The 16,540-nt window shown below is 44.4% G+C and overlaps 1 protein-coding gene across 3 annotated transcripts in view; it reads left to right on the top strand.

Moving 5' to 3' along the window:
• TIAM1 (TIAM Rac1 associated GEF 1) overlaps positions 1 to 16,540 on the top strand; it is a 491,618-nt gene that overhangs the window by 259,218 nt on the left and 215,860 nt on the right. For all 3 annotated transcript variants that reach the window (XM_085623101.1, XM_085623102.1, XM_085623103.1), the window contains 2 exons: positions 1,781 to 1,855; positions 4,757 to 4,927. In XM_085623101.1, the coding sequence (XP_085479227.1) occupies positions 1,781 to 1,855; positions 4,757 to 4,927 (246 nt within the window). The remainder of the gene's footprint in view (positions 1 to 1,780; positions 1,856 to 4,756; positions 4,928 to 16,540) is intronic.

Here is a 16,540-nt window from a genome sequence, read left to right as displayed (position 1 = left end):
TTTGAGAATCATAGACCTTGAAGACTTTGGACCATAAACCAGTGGGGCATGAAAATAGTCATAAACAGTGTCCACATATTAATGAAGCAAGACGTTGACACTATAACGAGGAAAACAAGTACACCGGCAAGAGCACCCACATATTGACATATTTAAAATATGCATTGTTTTAGCATGCACTATTCCCTTTTGTACTTGGATAATCGTCACAGATACAATTATGTCAACCAGAAGAAAGAAGGTTATCACCTTTAACAGTTCTCTAAATTTGCTACATGGTTGTTACTTTAGATCTGCTTGGAAGCTGCTTGGAAGCTTTTGGCTAAGGGCTTTTTGATGAGCAACCTGGTAGCACTAGAAGGAGGACTTTTGATAATCATTGGGCCGTTCATATCTCCAGGGTGCATTACCGTGTCAATAAGAATTCACAGCCCCCTCATTTTGCTCAACCAATGTCAGCCCCTCATTTTGCTCAACCAATCTCAAATGGCATTACTGCCTCTGTTACTAAAGTAGCCACAATTATTTTACACTGCAAACTGTCATAACATTTTTAGTCCAGAAAACCTCACAAATACTCTTCTGGCGTCTAATTCTGTTTGATAGGTCATAGCGGGTATGTAGAGGATGTAGCCCTAGGGCTAGAGCTGCCGACTTTGCAGCTGGGTAACCAGGTTCGAGCCTTGGCGTCGGCTCAACATCCTGTGATTCTGGCCAAATCACTTAATCTCCCCGTGCCTAACAGAAATGAATGTGTCCTCATGTAATGCAACAGGTGCTATGTAAAGCACTCTGATACCCGATTCATGTCAAGTTTGCGCTATATAAAACGGTATTAAAAAAATAAAAAAAAGATAGAGGACCCCAACTAGTCTGGAGTGTCATTGCCTCACGTGTGTGCCATATACACCTGCTCCCTCCGGCAGTACATCACTCCTACTCAGGGTCTGCACTGTGGGGATGACCATGGACCAAGAGTTACTTTTGAGACAAGACTCAGTACATTTCTGCGGCTGATAGATCATGACATTTAATTTTCAGACACATGAATAGTGTTGACATGCCAAATGCGTCTGTGAATCACTGACAATCATGATGCATGGCTAGGAGATGATGATGATTCCCAATCCAAGTGCTTAGCTCAAACTTTACCTCTGCACTGCCGCTACTCTCAGGCTAAGACCCATACTTCTTGAACAGAATTATAATTAAAACACTGTGCTTCAGGCAGCGTCTACTGGGAAACCCTTTAACAATCTAATGTTCAATGGAAGTAAAACAAGACTACAACACCCAGAATGCATTAGGTTATTATACTAAGGTCCAGGACTGGAAACTGTGTCCAAAATGGCCTAGTTGCCTTAATTGCCAAGTAGCATGTCATCCCTAACTTTGAATGTAACTATTTAAGTTCCCAAAGGACTGATAGAGTATGCCCTGCTTTTCACAGGAATGTGTTTTTGGTTGATTATTATTGTAGAATATTGTGAAATGAGTAATTGTTTTTCCCAAATGATGGAAAGCACAAATGCTGGCATCAAAATCAAAATTAAGCGTGCAAATTTTCCACTTGAGATCATTTGTGGTACACGCTACTTCATTCTTCTGTGCCCATCGTGATAAAATATAGTTCTCTTCCGCTTCTACCTGACCAGCACTGGGTGCACAGCAGCAAGTATTATATGTGCTTAAGCCTTTGTTGAATAATGTGTTAACTTGTATACGGTCTGAAAAATCAGCACAGAGATCTTGCTTTTAACCGTGTTTCCTTTTTGTGCAGGTGTTCGGTGAAGGCGTGGAATCGGTAAAGAAATCCTTGGAAGAAATATTTGATGACACAATATCTGAAGACAAGGTAAATTGTTTGATTAAAAAAGGTTTTCATAAGCTATACTGTTCAATTATCCAGTGCCGGTGGTTGGGGGTGATATCACGGGCAGGAACATTCAGTTATGTGGATTGGGACTTATTTTCAATGATTAGATTTTGAACCAAAATGAGAGCTAGGAGGAAGCGAAAGATATAATCACAGTGTGGAAAGGAGAAAGTAGGGCTGAAAACCCCATGCGTGTGAGATAGAGTTGAAAAGGAATGGGGGTGGAAGAAAGAGCATGACGTGGAATCGAGTCTGACTATCCTTGGTCTTTGATAACCCCAGCATTCACCATGATATTTGGTCCTATTATGTGGATTTTTAAAAACAAATTAAGCACTAAATTCATCTCTCACTGATGTAGAAAAGACTGGGCAAGAAGACACCACCCCCCAAAAAAACAAGCGTGGAGTAAGTTAAACATTTATTTGGTCGAATCCTCAAACTCGTTATGTATTGATAGCGACGTGTATGAAGTAAGGCATGGAAAAAGATGAATTAATACTAATCATGAAATTGTATTGCTAATCATGCCAGCTATAATCTAGATGATGAAAGACCTGGATAACATTACAGTAGGGGTTTATAAGCAGGTAAAGGAGGGTTGGATCTATGCAAATTTCCAGGACAACCACTTTCATTAAATGTACATAAATCACAATAATAATCATTTACATAGAGATAACCCTGAAAAAATTGGCATGTGGTCAGATGCACCCGATTCTACTTTGGACATTCGTACATTAAAGGGATTAAGGTACCTACAAGCGTAGGCGTTTCACTTCTCTATCTTTTGACCGAATGCCTGTGGTGGCTTCAATGATGAATCGTACCTGGTCCTACACACTCCATCATTTACTTATGCTGTAGGTGGCTTGAATGTGGTTTTGCCATTCCAGGTGCCAGCTGTACTACTTTACATTGCCGCAAATTGTCAGATGGGTTACTTGTGTGGTACCAAAGGTCTAGGACATCGCTTCATGAACCCATTCTTGCATAGGACTTGCATGCTTAGCATCCGGTTATTGAATGATGCCCTGGTCTCTGGTCAAGGTGAGACATTTAGGTGAAGCAATCAAAGAATACCTTGACTGCTCCTTTCTTACTTGGTCTATAATTAAATGGAAGATGCAAGATTGCATAGTGTTTACTTTTCACAAAGTTACAGAAAGCAAAAAACATTCTAATCCAAACCCTGCCAGTTTGTGTATTACCTGAAGCTTAAGAGAACATTACAGAGTAGTTCAGTAACCAGGGGCCGTATTATACAAGTGCTTCGGGGTCACAACGGGCGTTTGGGCCTGCTTTATGCACTGCCAGGGCACTTTGGTATTATAGAAGGGGCTGCGGATGTTTGTGCAGCCCCTTCTGTAATACTGATAACGCTGGCACACATAAAGCCCCATCTATATCTTCAGAGGGCGTTCCCTCATTTTTTAATGGGGGCGTGCCCCATGCATATGAGGGAATACCTTTGCCTCTGCGCCCTTTATGCACTGCCAGGGCACTTTGGTATTATAGAAGGGGCTGCGGATGTTTGTGCAGCCCCTTCTGTAATACTGATAACGCTGGCACACATAAAGCCCCATCGATATCTTCAGAGGGCGTTCCCTCATTTTTTAATGGGGACGTGCCCCATGCATATGAGGGAATACCTTTGCCTCTGCGCCCTCGCCGTATTACAGATGTGGGCGCAGAGGCAAAGAAGCTCTCCGGAGGAGCACTGACAGTGTGCCACCTAAAAGATGGCACATTATCAGTGAGCCCCCTGATGGCAGCTCTATCCTATAGACCCCCCTCCCCCCCAGACATCCCCTTGCAGGTGGGTGCAGTCATTTGCTGCACCAGCCTGCATGAGAATCTCTAATACTCCTTCAAAGTGCAGGTGGGTTGCCGCCTGCACTGTGAAAACACAGAGTGACTTTAAATCTTTCACTGTTTTTCACCTGAATGCGCTGCCCCAGGGCAGCACGAGTTTGTGGCTACCCTGAGGGAAGCACATTTATCATATTACGGCACATTTTCATTGTTTGTGCTGGGTGCACCTGTTTTTGTATAAGGACTGTGGCCATCTATTCAGGTTATTACCAGACACTATTTCCAATCCTGGAGTTTTGTGTGATAGCTTACTTCATTCTGGGTGTTGTAGTCTTGTATGCTTCTACTGAATGACACACCTGAAATCTTTTCTTAGACTTTACCGTGGTTCCCATGTTTGGAAGTGGGTATACTGGGTCTCAAAAATTTGGGATCGAACGTGCAGTCATCAAAAGCAGGTAAAAGCTTAAAAATGCCACTTAGCACCTTTAAAGGTGCCAAGAAACATGTAGTACTGGCTCTAAAGAAATACTGAAATGTTACCTGCTGCCTGGACCCTTTCAAACTGGATATGATTGACAGAAACTGAGCTGTGTTAAAATGAGCGACCACTGAACAATTATGTAAAAGCAAATGCGAGCTGGTATTTGAAATGGTCTTTCAGAATTTTAACAGTGCTCTCCAAAGTTGGTTTTAAACCCCATCTTCAGATACTGGAGTTTCCGCAATAGGGTAGTTTTGCACGCGGACTGACTATGGAAACACCATGCAGATGGGTCAGGACAATGGCCTAATTCCGAGCCTCTTTTGTTCTGGGCGTCGTAAAAGAGGGAGGGAGGAGTCATTTTGCTACAAAGCTAGATACGTTTCCAAATCTGTGTGATGAACCTGGGCCTGCAGTGGTGCACGCTGGAGGCTCTTCTAGTTGAAGATGAATCCTAAATAGCGTAGGGATGCTGTACTGCACTACCTTAAATGCAAAATGCGTCTGCGGTTTTTTCTTGTGTGCCCATGTAGCCCTGCATTTACTTGAACTGCTTTGGTATTCTTCATTTTGTTGTCTAGATGGAAAAGGACGTGTCATTGACAAATGTCCATCAGCACAATCACGAGAGCGACATTTGGGTCCAAGAATACCTAACTCCGTCCTGGGTGTGCTTGCCAAATGACCAGCCGGTGCTTGCCATCGTCCACCCGGAAGACACCGCGAGGGATGCTCTCGACACGATCTGCAAGGTAGAGAGAGAGATTTGACCATATACTGCTCTGCAAGCCTTTTTCCACTTGAACACCTTTCCCTGTTATATGTAGCCGATGTAAAACATTAGATGACTGTGCAAGGTGATCAAATAAACCAGTTAATGCAACGGAGGCAGATGACTTACTGCAAATATTGGTGACGTGGTATGAAAATGAGAAGCCTTCTCGCAAATGTATCTAGTTGACGCCTTGCTATGAAATGGATATCCCTATCTTTGAGTGTTTGTAATTGAGCCAGTGGTCCCAGGAGGACAGGATTATGTTCAAAGCACAGCTGTAAACCAAAAGAGTTTTGATATGGTTGTGTAATTAGGTAAATACGTTTCCTCCATGCCTGGGACTCAATATTTCGATTCCCCTGTGGGGTTTCTTGTATAGCTGTAAAATTAATGTCATATTCCCCTCTAGTGGCAATTTTCTTTAAGATCCCAGAGCTTTGCAAGCAATGAAACCGTGGGGGAAATTGATTGAAGTGATGCCTGCTGAAAGCTCAGGCACTCCCCTGACAGCTCAGAGGCTGGCGCGCGCTCGTCACAGCCTGTTTTACAATTAAACCTTCTCAGTTGATGCGCTAGCATATAATATGTCCTTATTGGAAAGATGCTGAGGAAGAAAACAACTGTCTAGGGCAATTACCTGCCCAGTGGGTCCCCAATGCAAGCTGCAGATCCCCGCTTCCGGAGCCGCTGAGGAGCCAAGCTTAAGGCATCGCAGGATCTCGCGCATGGGGATGTAAGCCAGGCAGAGTGTGATCTTTTGGGTAGCAGGGAATCGAGCTTTTCAAGGTACTTGACTGTCTCCCTCCAATTGCATGTTATGATGGTGTTCTTTGTAGATGTGTCGTACGGATGTCTTCTGCGGCATTTACCAAACATAGTCTTTCTTCTATCTCTTGCATCTCGCTTATTCTCTTTTCCTTTTTTCTATTTTGTCTTTGTCATTTCACACCAATTTGCCATCTGCCATCCGTGAGCCTGTCGAGTTCTGCTATGGTAAACATTTCAAGATCTTCATTTCATGTGCATTTTTTCATGTTCTAGTTTCTCTGAGGACTGTCACATTTTCCTTGATTTCATGTTTTTAAACTTCGTTTTTTCTGTTTGTGTAATACCCCCGATTGTCTAAATGTTCGCATCGTTGCATGACAGATGTCATCGCCAATTTGTGTAAATAGCTGTTCTCGTCAAGGTTAAAGCACTTATAAAAAACAGAAACCGGATCACCTATAAGTAATGCTCCTGTATGCGATATGGTTATTGTTGAGATGAAGCACTGTTGCCAAAGAGATTGCAATATTAAAATATGTACGTTTGTCATTGTTGTTGGATCGATTTCACACTTGTTCAGATGTACCAATGCAAGTTTTTAACACAATTGTTAATGATACTAAGAGGTGTGAATTGCTTTTTAATAGCAATACACGTTTCAGCTGCAGAACTTAAATGGTACATGGTTCTAACCCGAAAAGAAGTTAATACAATACATGGACTCACATTTATATAAATGGATGCTCATTGGTAAGGCAGATATAGTTTCTCCTGTTAGCATCTTTCTGTAGCATTTCTATGAATCGTAAATACTTTCACGTTGTCTTTGTCTGATAAGCACACATACATTAACTGCTTGAAAACTTTGCTACATAAATGTACGCACATGGGGCTGCGCCAGTGTGCAATCTGTTGTAAATAATTAATTACTAGTAATTAAATGATAAAAAAAATCACTAATATAAGCAATCATTTAAAGGAAATAATGGATATAAAACCATTTATTGGCAACACTCGCCAAAAACTAGAATTTTAGTGCAATACGGAACTGTAGCTGAAGTTTGTTTTGTCTTAGATATACAAAGAGGCGCAACTTACTGTCTGTCAATGGCATTGACACAATGCACACAAATCATGCACACACCACATCCGTGGTACATTGCAAATCCTTTTCCAGTAAGACAGGACGCAGGTCATCGAGTTTGGTCAATATTCATGGCAGTCCTTGTGAGGGAAACACGTCCTCATGAAAGGCCCTAAAGTTCGACAAAGACTTATGATGCCCTGGTTCCTTCTTGTCGTAATAGTCCTTAAAATGGCCGCCCCTTATGAGGATGCTACCCAGATTCAGCTTGACAGAACAGATTTCCAAATCTGGTATTTTTAGCTGCAGAATCTTTGGCATCAGGTGTGTTGTCAGTAAAGTATAATTAAACGCCCCTGACTACACGTTCCAGAACACTTATGGTGATCTGTCAGATGGAAGTCCAAGACTGGAAATATAGCGCCTCGACAACATAGAGCTACGTGGCAATCTGCAACTCATTTAGACACGTTGCTGCAAAAACTGTCATAAACAAGGATTATCATATATATTTTTATTTAGCAGCTAAACATTCAAGAGCATTTGCTTTCCCCTAATGACCTTCTATTTAGGTTCAGCCTAACACCCCTTGAATAGCATTATCAGTCACTCACACAAATATAAGATGTTCTTTGGAGTTTGAATGAAATGGTTCGTGCTTAGAGTGGAAGGCAAAGATGGATTTTCACTGACATTTGCTCATGACACTAGTGCATTATATTGGAGTCCCATTGTCGCAAGAGCCGTGTTAGGGCCAGGCCAGCTCTGTCCCATTGTTTAGAGCAGTGCCCCACACAAAGAAATGCCACTTAGTTGTTTTCCTACCAATACCATGTACATGCATTCTAAGCTTATACACTTGCATGTCAGTGTTCTTACGTCTGGGATTTGATCGTACAGCTCCCAAGCACATCTATTCCAAACAATGTATATATAGTGAACTGGGCACCTTTCAGCCATTGGCTTTCTTCTACTGTTCTCTTTCAAACAATGGCCTGAGACTTTAACACTCACGGCTTGGCTCTGCCCAGTGGACTGTACATCTCTCACCAAATGTTACTGTCTGTTCGGGAGAATCCTTCTGCATACACTGAACGTCCCAAGAGGCTATTTTGTTTAAAGGGAACAAAGTCATGTTGGTAGATGATTGTCTTGCAAGTTCTAATGCATGCATTTTTTGATGGATGAAAAATCCAATTAGAATTGAGAAGCACCTATTAATATCTTTAACTGAGGTCATTAATACTAATTGTCAAAGTACGTATATGCACAATGTTCATTTTGCACTGAGACATTTTTGATCCCAATTCAGCTCATCCGTGTTGGTAGATTTTCATGTGCTTTAAAGTGCGTTATCAAATGTGAAGATTTTAGCAGTACGAGTGGCATTTTTTCAGTTTGCGCATATTGTGCCGGAGCGTGCTGAAGTATGTTTCTTCTGTATTCCTGTTCATGTAAGGGAGTCGTTTGTTCAATCAGAAGAGATGGAAACGTAAGTAGGGGGGCTTCTCACAGCTGTGCAGCAGTGCTCACTTCGAGCATTAGGCTTCTTAATATTTTTATCTGTGCAGTTTTAACAGACCCTGCTCGTATTGCTGCTTGTCCATGGCCGCTGCATGCCAAAGAATCCTGTGTGTGAATTATTGCAAGGAATATCTATCTATCCATCCATCCTGTCCATGCACCGCAGGTCTATCCATCGTACACTCTTAAATCAAGATCCAATCATGCATACTCACACAAGTCCACTCATTGCCTAAAACATTCATTCATGATTCTAACCCTCTACACATACCCATCCATCCATACATCCCTGGTTACAAACTGTCCTGTTCATTCGCCCATATTTGTTCACATGCAGCTATGCATCCATTCAGTGATCCATCATCTTTTTAGCTACTGCACACTATGAATTTCATTTGTACCCATACGAGTGCATGTGAACCTTTGAGATGTCTGTACGTGTGCCTTTATGTGTGTCTTCTATGTGTGCCCTTGGGGAAATAGCCTGTACATGCATATGTGCCTGCACAAATGTGTCCATTTGTCTTTCGTGTCGTGTACATTCCCCTGGTTGTTTGTGGGTGGGTGTGTTCCTGGGATGGCTACAGGAGTATTACTCAGTTTCGGCATGCATTGAATTTATTGGTGTGACAGCTTTTATCTGTCTGGTAGGAAAGCCTCTTGTGGAACATACCAAAAACTTGGAGTGAGCTTACAGTCGGTCCATTGCTTAACATGGGTTGGCTTTGCCACTCTTATTTACTTGCTTGCCATTGTTGGCTTGCTTTCCCCTTCTTGTGCCTCTGCCCTGGGGCTTACTCTCAATTAACATCTTTTTGATCAGCTGACTTATACCCTTCCGCTACTCACATTTAAAGAATTACTTTTTTTCTTTTTCTTGAAGCACTCCATGAACGTGCATGTGTTTTCCATGTCTCTCCCTCGTGCTGCTTTCCTGTCCCAAAAACCTGCTCTCCATGCTGCTCTTCTCTCCCCAACTCTCTGCCTCGTGTGCTGATTTTTCTGTTAAATGCTCATCCCCCCACCCCACATGCTTTGTATTGCTCCTTTCTCCTTCATCTGCCATTTTTGTTCTTCATTTAATACCCCTCCTACTCCCCATTGCTTTGCCCCACCTGCTCCCCCCCACCCGCTTCTTTATTGCTCTCCCTCCACTCATGGTCCTTACAATTCTTATTTTTACAATTTATCGGCGGTCCGACAGCTCCCATTTGTTGCCAGGCCACTCCGCTTTCACGAATGCACTTTTTGCGCAAGTGAGAACTCGTGTTCAGGTTTTGCCAACAGTGTGCATGTGCTGTTTGCGAAAGCTACTGTTCTTGGGGAAAAAAAAAAAATCTTAAAAGGTGTGAGAAGTTGGCCTGGCATATGCTGTCCACTAGTTATAGTGGGCACCTTGCACCAGTCCAAACAACCCTTATTGATGATAGGTTTAAAGACAACCTTTATTGAAAGCTATCCTAGTGGTAGCTATGGAGAGCAGCCTTCAGGCTAAGTCTGGAAGGAGTGTAAAGCAGCTTGGTTTACCAGATTATAACCTCTTGAATTACTAAATGAAAGGAGAACCACACAAGGTATATATATAAAATATATGTGTTTATTTCTAAACACTCTCTACTAACCTCTTTATGAAGTTAAAGAGCAAGGCACACAATAATACAATTCTAAAACGACAGTAAATAGCACAATATACAATGGGCCCTAGGGGCGGACCAAACCATATATTAAGAAAGTGGTATAAGAACCACAACTAGGCTAGACACAGTGCCTAGAGCAGGTAGAATCGCTGGGACCCCAAGGAACCACCCAAGGTAGTGACCCAGAAGTCCCACGAGGGACACGGACAGTGTGAGAACACCGGCGTGGGCCCCGTACTATTCTATGGGAAAGTCGCAGTTGGAATTTTAGAAGTTAAAGACACTTAGGAGAGGACTTTGAGCAAACCCCTTGGGAGGGGGGGGGGGGTTCTAGGGCCAGCACCCATGGGAGCACCGGAGTACTCAAGTTACCTCACCCTGGGAAGCCGGGTGCATGGGTGTCAAATGGTGTCGGGAATCGTTGTTGATTTCAATGGCGATCTGCTGCAAAGTGCTGCTCCCGGGAGGGAGAGAAGTGTCCGGTGTGATCCAAGCCTGGATCGATGATCAGAAGAACCTGAAAGCAGAGGGGACAGAGTCTGGGTCACTTGCCAGTGACTAGGGGCACGATAGACAAATGCCCACCGATGTTGTGTGTTTCAGGTGCGAAGAGGTGAAGCTTGACTCTGCATCCACGAGGACCAGGAGGCATCGATGACGACCAGGAGCTGGATTCAAGCTGTCCCACGAAGGATATTGAGTGCTGCGGTGTCGGTGCCCGGATTGGACCCAACAAGCTTTGGCAACAGCAACCCACGCAGGAAGAGAAAAGTTGCTTCGGTGTGGACCAGCAAAGTCCTGTGGACTCCCCAAGCAATGGAGAGTCAGGGCACGTCTGGAGCAACCAGGTAAGCCAATTAGGAGTAAAGTTGCCTTCACAGAGACCCACCAGGCAACGGACTAGGGATCGCGAAGGGACCTCGAGAGTGGAGTGTAAGCGGGCAATCTTCGATGCAAATGCTGCTCGGGGTCAGGGCTACAAGTAACCCAAAGCTCAGCTGCAGGAGTCGCTGGAAAGCTGATGCTGCTGCAAATGGTCGCGGTGTCCAGGGGTTCAGGTTGCACGGTCTTCCACGAGGGATACAGGCCTCAGAATTGCTGAGTGCACAGATCGACCTCAGAGACCATGGAAACCCACCTCCTGTTTTGCAAAATTCTTCGGAGTCCGGCGGGAGCTTCGGAGATGCAAACCGGACAGATGCATCTTTGGTGCTTGCCTTGCAGGGGAGTAATTCCTTTACTCCAAGGGAGATTCTTCAGTCATCTAGTTCAATGTAGATCGTCGAAGGTCCGGGATTCAGTATCAGAGTTTCATTAAGGTGTAATCTAAAGTCCCGTAGTCAGGGGTTCCTTCTTTATACCTAAGGAAGGGGTTGGACATACTCTGGGGACCCACCTATGGGAGGGTCAGGAAAGAGGGGTGGCTACACCCATTTCCTTTGTCCAGTTTTGTGCCAGAGCAGTGGCTGGTAGCCCCTGCAACCGGTCTGAACTGGACTATGCACAGGGACACCAAATGTGCACCCAGTGCTGAACTTCAAAGCACTCTTGGAGTGCACCCACCCAGCCCCAATACACTAAAGCCTGTGTGGGAGGAGGTGACACCTCCCTGTGACAGGAAACCTATTATCCAGGTCTCCCCTGCCGGAGTTTCGTCCAGCAGCAGGAGGGCAGACTCTTGTCTGTGGCTGGCAGCATCCAGTTTGTAATGCCAGGGCTCTGTTAGCCCGGTGCTGTCATGTCTCTCCCTCTAGAAGGATGGGATCATACTCCCACACCAGTTACTGGTGTGTGGGTATGATTCCAAGGTGTTTGACACCAAACACGACATGTTTCTGTGCAGCCATCCCAAAGTTAGCATTTACCGTTTGGTTATAATGCACTTAAGAGTATATGGTGTGGCTGCATCACAAACAACCCCGGAATAAAGGTTCCGAAGGCTGCAGAGGGGCTCTGCTCATGCATGGGCACCCTCTCACATAAAACCCAGCACCCTGCCTTCAGGATTAGTAAGGTGACTGATAGGTGTATATGTGCAGTGATATTGAGAGATATAGTGAACCTATATCTCAGTAAGGGGTACATGCATCACCTTACCCGGGCTGCAGTAGCAGTCCAGTGGTGTCATTTTGGAAGGCTTCCCAGGGGTGGCATAATACATGCTGCAGTCCCTGGTAGGCCTCTGGGGTACCTATGCCCGGGGTACATAGTATACCATATACTAATGACTTATAAGGGTACCCCAGAATCCAATTTGGAGTGTACCTAAAGTACTTGGAATCATTTTAGAGAGGAAGCAGCTAGGCTGGGGTCCTGATCAGCAGGGCCCCAGTCAGACTAAAGTCGAAAAACAGTGAAACATCAGCAAAAAGTGGGGGTAACTATAAGAAGCAGATACTACTTTCCTACAAAAGGGACTTATTACTTATCTTTATTTACCATTGGTTGGCTCTCACGTCATTCATGTTTCTTTACTTATCATTGGTCAGCACTTCCTCCTTGCCCCAAGCTTCCTTCTGGGGCTTTTGCTTGTCACTACCTTGGAGCATGAACCAAGTACATTTTCCTGTTACTAGAGTCCTTCCTCTGGCCACAGGCCTGGGGACATTTGGAAAGCTTCCCTGAGAATACATTCCTCCCATTGCTCATCATTGGATTTGTGGTTTGTAAGTCACATTTGCTTGCTTTCTATTTGTTGGCTTTATTTTAGTCTGGCTAGCCTGAGTTAGTCCATCCTGCATATAGTTTAGCAGAGCTCCTTGTATTCTTCAACAAAAGCATCCTTGAGTGCCTGCTTTCTGTAAACGTGCTTTTAAATTCTGTTCTTATCTTGTCACATTTGCTGTACATTCAGACAGAAGTCAGATGTCAGGCTAGGCCTTCTGAAAGAGCTTGGTTTTTACCTTTCTTTTTATAACTTCAAAATGAGAGGATTTATTTGTCAATCCTGCTGGGTACCCATGTGAGGCGAAAGTCTGTAGGATGTCATTTATTCTAGCAGACAACAAAATGTAAATGTCTATAAATGAACCGTGCAAATATTTCAGAATATATCTGAATTAGATTAGATAAGAAGTTTATAAAGTGCCTGGTTACTCCAGACGGTGTGTCCCCACTCTAAGAATTCTTTCTCGTCAGTGGACAAAATAAACGCCACCACCCGATACAGAATTAAGTAGTCAAGGATTGCCTGAAAAAACAAGCTTTTAGCTTCCTACAAAACAGCACGTCTGAGGGCCGCATCCAGCAGGATTGTCACATAAATCCTCTCTAGGCCACTCTACTTCAAGACACACCACTCTACTCTGACATTCCACTCAACAATACTCCACTTTATGACACTCTACTACTCTATTCCATTCTAAGAAACTCTACTACACACTACGCCACCCCACTGCATGACACTCTAGGCAACTGTCCCTCTGCTCTGTGTCCCTCTACTCTACAAAACTTCACTCTGACACCCTACTCCATTTTATGCCACTATTAAACCCTGTAGGAACGTCCAATCTATGCCACACCACTCTTCCACTCCATGCCACACCACTCTTCCACTCCACTCTAATCCTCGTCACTCTATGCCACTGTACAACACTCCACACACTGCACTCACCACTCTCCTCTATGCCAAAACCTTTTAGTTATGCTGAACAGCAGCCACACTGGTGTACAACATTGCTAGATCACACTGGCAAAACCAATAGCTATTCCGTAGGCAAGGCCTATTGGATTTGCCAATGCTTGTTTTCCTGTTGGCCTTTTTACCTTTGTCCCTTATCCTTGATGCAGCAGAGTCCAAAGTGACCTAAAGTGAATGGGCCATACACTTCCTTAAGTAGCCTTCTTTCTAATTTGCTTTTTCACGTTTTTCCCTGCACACCATAATAACCTAATTTCTTTCTGTGGGGTTTAGTGTCTTGTATGACAATACGGTGCTTCCCATATCATATTTGATCAATTCACCTTTCCTAGCGTATATCCGGTAGTCTCTCAACCTACACCCTTCTTCCTGCTTATAATTTCGACGCTGTGCCTCCTTGGCTGGGTTTTACAGATTAACCCACAGCCACCTCCAGTGATTCACAGGACATGGTATCCTGTTTTTTTTTTTTTTTTAATGTTTGCTGCAGGCTGATCCCTAATCTTCTTTCTGTTGTCTGGAGGAAACATCTTACTACTCCCTCTGGGAATGTAGTAATCTTTCCCAATATTGTGTCAAATCAAGCACTCCGGTCTTTCATTACTTCCACTGTCATGTATGCTTCTTTTCACCCTCCCCCTCCTGCCTAATAACATGAGACAGCGTTTCACACAATATTGAATCCCATCTGCTTAGCTCAGGAGATATAAACCTTTAAGTGGATTTTCCAGACCTCATTGACCTAGTGTATATATTGAACATTGATATATATTGATGACTTACTAAAATACGGGTTGACTGTTTTTCTATCATACTGTAATCAAGTGAAATTGCCCTCTGTCTGTATTTGTGCTCGATACACACATACCGCTCTGTCGGTGTTACTTAGAGATCCTGTATATTTACAACAGAAGCGCCAAACATATATTTATACTTATTGCCTGTCAGAGACTGAACATGTTTGATACGATGGTCACTACAGGGTGCCAGGAGCCATAGCCTGCATCTTAAACAAAGGTGTAAGGGGGAAGGCGGCTGTATCCACTGACGTCAGAGAGTTTGTAGGGCTTCACCACCCCAAAAAGAATTGCCAGTTTGTATTGCTTGGTTTGCAGTATCCATCCACGTTTCGCAGACACAGGGATTTTTTTACAATAATTTTTTGGCAGATCTAGAAATACAGTTTTAATAAAGGAAAATTCTCGACATGACTGTGCAACAAGCACTGTGGAAGCAGTGGGCTGGCCCAGTGCCTGGATATTGGCCAGTGCAAAAACACCAGTTGATGGACAGAATGCAGAACAATGTCATACATTCACCCCTGGGCCTAAATCCATCGTTTTTTTTGCTCACCATGCCGTTCCAGTTTGAACCCAGCCATATGCAAATCAGTCTTGACCCTGTGCCTCATGGGTACAGTCCAGCCCGAACTGCCAAGCCAGGTCCTCCCTGGACTGGAAACAAGCATCCTAGGACTGGTTTCGGGGTTTCACCCCTCTTCAGCCAGGATAGCTTGATTGGCAGGGTATGCCCGGACGTGGGTCCTGTCGTGCCTTCCAAATCCGAGTCCTCAGGGCTGTGTTGATGCTCTATGGGGGCCCACCTCTGAATCGACCCAAGTCTGGCGCATGTAGAATACACAGACTCTTGGGGCAATTGAGCGGGGGAAGGAAAGGATGGGGACTGCGGGGAGGGAGACCTGTGTAGAGAAATAAAGAAACAATATAAATACCAAACAGCTGTGTCGTTCTTCTTACTTCCAAGTCCCTTTTCCCCTACACTTAACCCCTCTACGTCTCCTTTCCTACCTGTAAAGAAAAGAAAGGTGGCTCGGAATACATTCACAGAGAAACCAATGTGGCACTGAAGGAGGCAAACCAGGAGTAATCCGGACCGGTAACCAGGGGTCCCTACAACGCTTCTTCCTCCGGAATGCTTACGTGTTGGTTCCTGAGTAAATGTAGAAAAGAGGAAAACACAACTACTGCACAATAAAGCGCTCCACAATAGAACATATATCGGAGCACCCTTGCTGTGAGTATATTGCCACACCTGGCGCTTCGTACATAAGGGAGCTCTGAGTTCAAAGCCACAGAACACAATAGTTGCGTGTTTACCAATCACACACTCCCTCTCTTCTTACTAAACAAAAGGTGATAATGAAGGAACGATAGCCCCTTTTTCCTTTAAGCAAATCCACAAATATGGAGGTGTGTTTTTTCCTCAGTTCGAAAGTCACTTCACACACCCACACTCACTGATATAAGACGTCACTCTGGAATGTACGGCTTTTCCAAAGTACGAAAGGCACTGCACACTTCACGCTCACCAACTGAATGCGTATATGTGACTGCGTGTCTCTTCCCAAAGTACGAAAGGCACTGCACACTTCCACGCTCACCGACTTAAAGGGAACCTTTGAATGCGCTTCTTTTCCACAATATGAACGGCACAGCACACACCCATGCTCACTGGTAATATGCGTATATCCGGATGTGTGTCAAATCGCGGGCACTATACCCTCCCTGCATAAATAACCACGATTTGGCCTTTTTTCCAACAGGGACAATGTTGCCCAAGCGCCTCTACGGGCGACAACTCTCCTCTGCATGTAACGGCTATGGAAACGCGTTACTGCCAACAGAGGAGATCGCGGGACTTGAGATGTCTGTCATCGGACCAGAGCAAGGAGCTGGCGGTTCCAAGAGTCTGCACTCCAGAACCCTCTTACCGCTATCGAAGAGAAGCCGGCGTTCCGATCTGCACGGGAACAGACCACGGGAAAGAATAATCAGCAACGCCGCCCGGGGCTCAGCCGCTTTGAATCCTGTTTCCGGCTCCGCCCCTGCGTTACGCACGCCACGCCCCGCTAAGCATGTGATTCCTGGCCGGAAATACGCTATTACAGCTAGCGTTACAACCGGCCAGTGAATCGTG

The sequence above is a fragment of the Triturus cristatus genome, chromosome 8 (assembly GCF_964204655.1).
Source record: "Triturus cristatus chromosome 8, aTriCri1.1, whole genome shotgun sequence".
NCBI classification, from domain to species: Eukaryota; Metazoa; Chordata; class Amphibia; order Caudata; family Salamandridae; genus Triturus; species Triturus cristatus.
Note: the sequence above shows the minus strand (reverse complement) of the source record. Positions and strands in the feature narration are given on the sequence as shown.